Below are 8,612 nucleotides of genomic sequence, written 5' to 3'. Positions count from 1 at the left end.
TTTTGCAATTTTGCCACTGATGTGAATAAGGGTGGCATTGCAGGAAAGGCACCAATGAAATATTGGTAGTCATTGTTACAATAGAGTCCTCTACATAGGCCACACTCTCTAGTTTAGTGGGTGCTTGGTGGGCATAGAGGTTTGCCACCAATGTGAGTGGCAACACTTGACAATAGCCACTAAATGAAAAGGGTGGCTTATAGCCAAATTTCTAGTAGTGTTAGTTACTGCAAATCCAACTTATGTGTGGCCAAACTTAGCCAATCGAGTTCATATAAAGTTTCTCATCTTGGAACAGAGCAGGAACCTTGTTGAGTTATTACTAGAAATTATTTTTATATGTTATTTGGAGTTGTTGCTAAGTGGACCATCTATTAATTTCTTTAGTTTTTTTAACTAGGAACAGATATATGACCTATACAGTAATATAACTCTGACATTATCAGCAAATAAAGGAGAAAAAAAAAACAGATTTGGGCCATTGATATAGACAGTACTAGAAATCCAATTTGAACAAAAATATATATGAATTTGGTCAGTTGAGTCAGTTACTAATTTTAATTATAAATAGGAATGGAACTTTCTGCCCAAGTACCCTTTTTTCTAGGGTTTTAACGCGTTTCTTAAGTTGCAAGCAACGTTTGCATCATATATATATCCAACCTGCAAGAATTCTATCTTTGTTTCTACTTCCGTCAGTACTCTCACTCTCTCTCTCTCTCGATATATCTACACCATGGCTTCTATCTCAAAGTTGAAGAGCAGTAAGATGGCCATCAGCGGCAGCAGAATCCCCAGCAACTCCATCCCTCAACCCTTGTGTCCTGATCACATCACCAACCTCGCACATATGGCTGCAGTAAAGGCCCGACAGGCTGCAGAAGCATATTTCACGCTCGGTAACTTCAAATATGCAATCATGCAAGCCAAGGCAGTAAAAGAGTTTGATCCAGATTTGTCTGGTATGGACAACTACATGACTGCATACCAAATGCATACTGCCGTGTCACCACACAAGCAAAACTGGTACCGTGTTCTTGGCATCGAAAACCCTACAGCTGCCGACTCCGAAACCATCAAGAAACAATAGAAGAGATTGGCACTTGCCTTGCACCCCGACAAGAATGCATCAATAGCAGCCGAGGGTGCTTTCAAGCATGTTAAGGCAGCGTTGGACGTTCTCTCTAACCCTGCTAAAAGAGAGGCTTACAACAAGTCTTTGAAGCGACAGCTTCAAGCGGTTCATGGTTCCAATAAGCGCAGAGCTAGTGAGTGCAAACCACCGCTGTCTGAGAGGTCTAATACCTTCCCTCGCAAAAGGTCTAGCCCTAGCGGTGATGGGAGCTGCTACAAGAAAACAATTAAGATTATTAGAAAATCAAATCCAGGACAAAAGGCAACTGTGATGATGGTATCCGTATGCCGAGTGGCTTAATGTGTTCCTCGCTTTGTAATTACTTTGCCTCCTTGAAATTTTGGAGTGCTTACTTTTGATTCAATATAATTTTGTTGAATTAATCATTTTGGATCTCTTACATTGTTCCCTTATCCCACTTTTATATTTTCTGATTCTGAAAGTAGTTTCTGCAGCAATCCGTGACTGCCGATCGATGTTGGATAATCTTCTTAACGTACGGGGTAACACATGGGAAGGAAAGAGATCAAATAGGGTTAATATATTAAGAATGATAACCTTTCTTTTATTAGCAAAATACATACAAACTAATGCAAAAAAAAAAAAAAAAAAAAGAAGCAACTAGAACATACATAACTCGCAAAACAAGTCACGATGAACAAATAATCTATACTATATATGGCTCTTGCACGCGTGAGAGCGCATGCGAGGAGGCTAAGTATATTGTAACGCACTTAGACTAGTTAGTACTACTGGTAGAGTTGAGCAAGAAAGCTTGTGATTTTCTCTCATAGTGAAAGTTGTTTTTCAAAGAAGCATCAGCTGAGAAGATCATGACCCCATTAATTTCAAATCCATTTGTCTGCAACAGTGTCAAAGCATCAAAAAAGGCATCCCCTTGAATTCCTCTTCCATCTACTTCATAGGCGGGCAACAACTTTTCCTTGCCAAATTGCGCGGCTCGAATCTTAAAGGCTTGCAGATATCCCTTCGGGGTAGTAACTTTGTCGGTGTAGAACTGGTGGTTGACATAGTCTATAACATCTGCATAGTCATCAAAGAGCTGAACATACGGCGCAGCTGTAGTATAAAACGGTGCAATACTAGCAACGGAAATGAGCCCTTTCTTTTTCAAGCCGGTGATGAGCTCGCCGATGCAAAAAGAAAAAGAACTTGAATTACCGCGCTTTGGGAAGTTTTCGTAGTCTATGTCAATGCCATCAAGATGGTAAGTGGTAATTATGGAACCGAGCGACGAGACAGCGTTAGATACCCATTTTTGGGGGTTTGTCGGATTGTACCAGTGAAGGACTTTATCACCTAAGCTCCAACCTGAGAGGCTTGCCATGACTTTCACATTAGGGTTTTTTTTCTTGATGGCTGCAACAGATTGTGGGGTTAATGTAGATTGCCAATATGGTGAGAATATCCCATTTTGTTGTTTGCCTAATGAGTCTGCATCAATCGCAAACCCGAGTATGAAATGGAAGTCGATCTCATTGTCAATCGGTACGGAGTCAAATGTTATGGGAACTCCGGTGGCTCCAATGTACTCCATCATTAACTTCCCGTCTGAATCATGCATAGATAATTAATTAATGGTTAGCTCAGAAATCAAAAGATTGGACATATGACACGGATTGATGATACTAATATATATCGTTCGCATATAATACAATTGTCCCATATCAGAAAGACTAATGAGTGAGCTTCCCCTGAGCATAATCAAGTTCAATTCTCCCTCTCCGTAATTTATATTGGTTTAGAGTATCGCTCAAATAAATGGAACAATAAACGTTTTATGTGATAAAAATTGTGAAAATAGTACTGCATATGTACCACAAAATTGCTGAAACATGAGGACAACTGATGCCACATAAAGGAGAGAGAGTTGAAGTACTTGAGCCATCCTTCTTAGATTTTGGGATTGAATGAAGATATGAAGAAGGCTGTGGTTTTATAAGTCTACTGAAGTTCAGACTCAGCCGGCCGGCCGCCGAAACTAATGACAAAACCAGAGTTTTGAAGGTTACAAGAATTTCATCTATATTTGTTTATTAACTAAGGAACTAGTCGTAGCATCTTTCTTGCCTCCCACGGCTGCTTCAGGACAAAAAACTGCTCCATCGCTGCCGAAAGGTGCTTTCAAGCTTCGGTGAACACAGCCTGGACGTTGTCTCTAAACCCTGGAAAACGCTTACGACAACTCGTTTAGGTTGACGGTTTCGATTTCATCAATAGAGTCGGATTTCTACATGCACTGGTTGTCCACTTTTATTCATCTTGTTTTATACAGAGGCCGCTTTAGGGGACCGAAAGGTGCAATCTCACAGGATCCTAAATTTTGACGGATACTAAAAAAATTTGTCATCTAATATCTATACGTAGTAATGCTATATATTAAAAAATTTGTTTTTATTAGCACTTTAAAATTCTCATTGTCCACTTCTTATAAGTGTACATTTTTCTTTCTAAATATAAAAATTTGGAATGCACAATGAGATATTTAGAGTGCCAATAACAACCCTAAAATCGATTTTTTCAATTTATTATATAATAATACTATATATTCAAGTGAAGCTTTAAATTAGAGTTTTTGAAGTTTTTTTTTTTCTTGATTGGTTGTCCAGATTGAACTATTTTTATTATTTAGTGAAGGTTATATATGTTTATAGCTTTTTTTATTTATTATTTAACGACATTTGTAAACTTACAATCAGTAAGTCCTAAGGTTTTTTTGTTTTATTTTATATTTTTTTTTATTTTTTTTAAGTTATTATTTTCTAGCATCAATACATTGTCTTACTTTCTTTCAGAAAACTATCGTAAAAAGAGGCTCCTTCATGAATTTCGCACTGAGTCATCAAAGTCTCAAAGACGGCCTTAGTATTACATATATACCGAAGAAATACAATTTTTGCTTATGTCTTTTGCTCTTAGGATGTTCATAAGCAAAACAAGCAATTGTCTATAACCATTTAATTTTTAGTTTTAGAATGAATCTCACTGTCAAAACATTAATTAGCCAAATTTTTTATTTTTATTAGACTCGATTCTCTTGTTAGAAAGCGAACGTCTCGTTTGGAATGAATATGTCACAATTTTTGTTTGGCCTGGAATCCGAAAGGCAGAAAAGAAACAGCACAGAGAACCAGAGAGGCCAAATCTAGTGGCCACAGAGATACCAGCCGATTGTCCCATCCAAGCAATTCAAAATACATAGAGAAAGAACAGCCAAACAATATAGAAAACAAATCATTCATTTCTTTTTATATTTCATACTGGAACAACTAGAACGCGGACCTTTAAAAGAAAAAACAATACGGCGGCGTTTGTTAGACACGGTTGATTTGGATAGGATAACTCACTGTATTGAAAGCATTTCGAAGGAAGACATAGATGACAACTTCCATAGTTCGTTCTAGTTGAAAGTTACTTGAGAAGAAAAGTTATCCTTGGCAATCCTCAAGTTAAAGGTTACTCCTTTTAATCCTATTTTTGTGGGAATTTGTAAGGATAACTTTTCTTCACTAGTCCTTCAACTTGGACAAAATACGGAACTTGTCATTCATTTCTTCCGTCAAAACGTCTTCAATATAAAGAGTTATCCTATCCAAGCCAATGCTGTCTACCAAAAGCCACCTTAGTGAACAATAGAAAATGCAAACATAAAATTAACAAGCAATTGCCTATTTAAGAACATGTTGGATCAAATTATCAAACACGGGGTAAGTAAAAGAATGCATGGTGGGTGGAAGGAAAACACAGAGGAGAGTGTGATGGTAATCTTGGGGAGTGAGGAGTGTTTACTCGAAAAGTGGCTATACTGAAACACTAAGGTTGAACGACATGACCGTTACGTTCAATAATGTAGAGAGGGTGGCAAACACAAGTCGTACGGGAAAATATAGGAATGGGGGATAAAAACACATAATTATATGCAAAGCAACTTAAAACGACTCGAGTAATTGAACGTAGAAAAGGGACCATGATGGCTCCTCCAAGTCAACAGGCAGATAAATTAGACGAGCTAGTGCTTTGATGAAGTTTCTGCTTTCCAAAAACAACGGTGCAACCCTCAGTTAACATATGAACAAAAGGATCCTTCATCTTAAGTCAGAAGTCAGAACAATATACTGTATTAGAATTAAACCCATAGAATGCTTTTATGGGAAAATTAAGATTCTATTGGTTACAAGAGTTTTTATAGTTAACCATCAATAAAGCTGCTTACAAACTCGGGGTTTACATCTCTCCGCATTCAGCAATAACACAGGCTAGCTTAGGGCGATTGTTGGGTCCCGTAGCCACATTCTCAATCTTCCTAACGACCAAGAGACCATCTCCAAGCACTCTCTACATAAAATTAACAAAAAATAAAACAGTTTGTCAGTACTACCAAAAAATTGGAAGGTTAAACCTAAAGCAGGTGATTTAGAGCTAGGTAACAAAAGGATAGAAGATCAGTGGAAATTCCTAGGACAACTTATGTTTGTTTGCATGCTCACGGGTGTGGAATTTTGGTTCCTAGAATCATTTTACGCAAAAAGTTTCACAGCACAAAATGACTTGTATCTGCTCAGGATAGGTATTATCAAATTTTCATTCTGGATGGATGCATGGTAATACTTATTATGTTTTTGGCAACTAAATAACGAATCTCTTTGATAAAAATCAGGTGACTTGTATGTTTGAGAAATATAATGCATTATTGACAGTAGAGAGAAGGATCATAGCGTACCCCGAACACAACATGTTTATTGTCAAGCCAGTCACATTTCGCGCAAGTGATAAAGAACTGAAGTGCAAAAGCAAACAAACATCAGTCACATCTCTGTGTGTGTAATAAGAGAGAACAAAAGAGAGACAGTTTTGTTTTAACCTGGCTCCCATTTGTATTTGGTCCACTATTTGCCTGAAAAGGAGCAAAAGATTATATCGATTCAGTATCAAGAGTACAATCTCATGTTGGAACCGAAAAATATATCTGTGTCTCTGTTTGTATGTGCATGTGTAAAAATTCCTGTTTCGGACAGGATCCTCGGCCATTTGTGTGGCCAATCAAAGCATAAAATCTTACAAGAAGTAACAAATAATACAATGCTAATACAGCTTATTAATTTTGCGCGTAGACCTAATAGGTTAATGGGCATTGGAAATCCCATCAATTCCCCTTCTTCTTTCCCTGTTCTAAATGAACATTGCAGCAACCTAAAGAAAGGTTGAGGTTTACAAAAAAAATGGAATGAGAAGTACTCCTGTGCACGTGTCAACACATTATCTCTTTACCTCTTACACATCTTACAATGTGTTCAGAAGCAAGTAACTAGTTAATTAGTAATGGATATATATCCACGAAGAAGGATATGAAGGACTCTCAACACGTTAATTACACTACAGAAACAATTGAAACTCATACCAGAAAACAAGGAATGCCGATGTGATATGCTAATATTACTCTTCAAAAATTGGATCTTCAGTTTTGACAGACTCACCCAAAATCAAAGGCCAGTAAGACTTTAAACTCCAAACTCACTTACATCAGTAAACCAATGCCGATGAGACTTTGACATAAAAGGACCAATCACTAGCACTATGAACTATACTGCCTAAGAAAGGATGAAAAGTATAAAAGCTCATCATTGAATAGAATTCTTCAGTGACCTACGCACATTTAGAAGCAATCAATTTCACATCTCAAACCACACATAAATTTAACTAGAAACTAATCTTTTGTATCTCCACGTACAAATTTGTTGCACTGAAGGACTAAATAAAAAGCTTTACCCATTTTCAATTCTCCACATAAAAGAGATTCAAGTGTACATGAAGGTAAGGTAAAGCAAACAAATGTTGGATATGAATCTTCGAAAAGTATGGGAAAACCACAGGAAATTATTGAATACTAAAAGCAACATGAAAATGCATACCATTGACAATAGGCCGGGACCAGTGTGTTTGGCATCAAAAGTCTCGTCATCAAACTTATGTCCGTAGATGGAAACACATCCACTACCATCACCCTGCAAAGAAAGGTCTTCACTATAAGATTCTTGCAACAACAAGAGGAAGAAAGTTTGAGCATTATGAAAACAGCAGTTTCCTTCTTTATCCGCAGATTCCTCACAATAATGTTTTTCATAAGAAAGAAGATTATTGTAAGCAGTGTTATGCATTGAATAGATATGATTGGGGTAGAAGTTGCACACTGAATATATTACACGAAGAACACAGTTAAAAACAATCTCCATTAAAAATGACTACCTAGCCGATATATAAGCATGATCATTCATATTCAGAAAATGGTAACAAACCCAAAATTCCATGAACTTTCCCTCCTAAAGAATCTGAAACGGCATACGTAACAAAATTAGATACTTGTTGAAGAAAAAGGAAGAACCTTGAGAAAATCACCAGCTTGAATCATGAAATCCTTAATCACCCTGTGGAACTGGCACCCCTTGTACCCAACTGGCAACCCAGCTTTTCTGCCAATTTACAATATCCAATTCAAATAATTTTTTACAAAATCCAGATAAATAGTAAAAATCAAAATCCCCAAACTTGGAGAGAATGAAATAATGGGTTTGGCCGTTAGGGCTGGCTACCTGTACTCGCCGGTGCAGAATTGCCTGGAACAAGAAAAGAGAAGACAAGCAAGCTGAATCAGGAACGAACGACGGCGTCTTAAACGATGAAGTGGATGACAGAAGAGGAATAGTAACAGAAAGGGAAAACGAGGGGAAAATGCCTGAAATTCTCGGCGGTTTTGGGGGCGATATCGGCGAAGAGCTCCATCTTGATGCGACCGGCGGGGATGGTACCGATGGTGATGTCGAAGAAGACGACTGGGTTTTTAGGGTTTGGAGGCCGTAGATGCCACTCCACTCCTCCGCCTGCGTTCCCTCCACCTGATGCCATTGAAATTGATCCAAAAGTTCAGAGAGAGAGGAATCTTACACTATGTTTGGATGGAAATAAACATGGACTTTTGGTAAAAGTTGGAATTTATAAATTGACAGGCATCAATTCTCTTGTTTGGATTTATAAACATAGAAATTTAGAATTTTCGCGTAGAAAAAAAACTTGGAATTTGGGACCACCAAATCCCACGTTCAAATTCCATGTAAATAGGTGTCATTTCTCAATTTCTATGATTGAGAGTTTAAAAATAACAAATTCCGTATTCAATTTCATTGTTATTTTAGGTTAACTAAACAAGAAAATTTACAAATTCTAGAAAATAAAATCTCGTCATTTCAATTTTCATCATTTTTAAATTCCTTAGTAATCTTAAATTTCTTCACCCAAACATAGTGTTAGTGCTTTCTAGGGTTTAATCAAGGGTTTTAGAGAGGGATGATTCAAAGTCCAAAGGCGCCATTGTTAATTACATTTCATTTTTTTAACAAAAAGGCTAATTGCATGAAAATATTTTTGCTCACCACCTACGCTGATCACCTTATCTATGATCTTT

At 37.2% G+C, this 8,612-nt stretch overlaps 2 protein-coding genes across 2 annotated transcripts; both read right to left on the bottom strand.

Annotated features, from left to right (window-relative positions):
• Positions 1–1,874: 1,874 nt before the first annotated feature.
• LOC137747005 (chitinase 2-like) lies at positions 1,875–3,044 on the bottom strand. The gene is made up of 2 exons (XM_068487005.1): positions 2,975–3,044; positions 1,875–2,707 (listed from the first exon to the last, which is right to left on the bottom strand). Exons 1-2 carry the CDS (start codon positions 3,042–3,044, stop codon positions 1,875–1,877), a joined length of 903 nt encoding a protein of 300 aa, XP_068343106.1.
• A 2,209-nt stretch (positions 3,045–5,253) lies between these two features.
• On the bottom strand, positions 5,254–8,086 carry LOC137747564 (peptidyl-prolyl cis-trans isomerase CYP22). The gene is made up of 7 exons (XM_068487695.1): positions 7,887–8,086; positions 7,744–7,767; positions 7,536–7,623; positions 7,066–7,158; positions 6,018–6,050; positions 5,877–5,933; positions 5,254–5,491 (listed from the first exon to the last, which is right to left on the bottom strand). The coding sequence occupies exons 1-7, from the start codon at positions 8,054–8,056 to the stop codon at positions 5,381–5,383; spliced, it is 576 nt and encodes a 191-aa protein (XP_068343796.1). The 5' UTR covers positions 8,057–8,086; the 3' UTR covers positions 5,254–5,380.
• Positions 8,087–8,612: the final 526 nt, after the last annotated feature.

The sequence above is a fragment of the Pyrus communis genome, chromosome 10 (genome assembly GCF_963583255.1).
Source record: "Pyrus communis chromosome 10, drPyrComm1.1, whole genome shotgun sequence".
In the NCBI taxonomy this organism is placed as follows: domain Eukaryota; kingdom Viridiplantae; phylum Streptophyta; class Magnoliopsida; order Rosales; family Rosaceae; genus Pyrus; species Pyrus communis.
This window is presented reverse-complemented; position numbering and strand designations above follow the sequence as displayed.

Coding starts and splice junctions, on each gene's coding strand:
- LOC137747005 (XM_068487005.1), bottom strand. CDS start 3,044: ATGGCTCAAGTACTTCAACTCTCTCTCCTTTATGTGGCATCAGTTGTC. Junction 2,708..2,974: donor CATGTTTCAGCAATTTTGTG/GTACATATGCAG, acceptor TGCATGATTCAG/ACGGGAAGTTAATGATGGAG.
- LOC137747564 (XM_068487695.1), bottom strand. CDS start 8,056: ATGGCATCAGGTGGAGGGAACGCAGGCGGAGGAGTGGAGTGGCATCTA. Junction 7,768..7,886: donor AAAACCGCCGAGAATTTCAG/GCATTTTCCCCT, acceptor TTCTTGTTCCAG/GCAATTCTGCACCGGCGAGT. Junction 7,624..7,743: donor TTCTGCACCGGCGAGTACAG/GTAGCCAGCCCT, acceptor GTAAATTGGCAG/AAAAGCTGGGTTGCCAGTTG.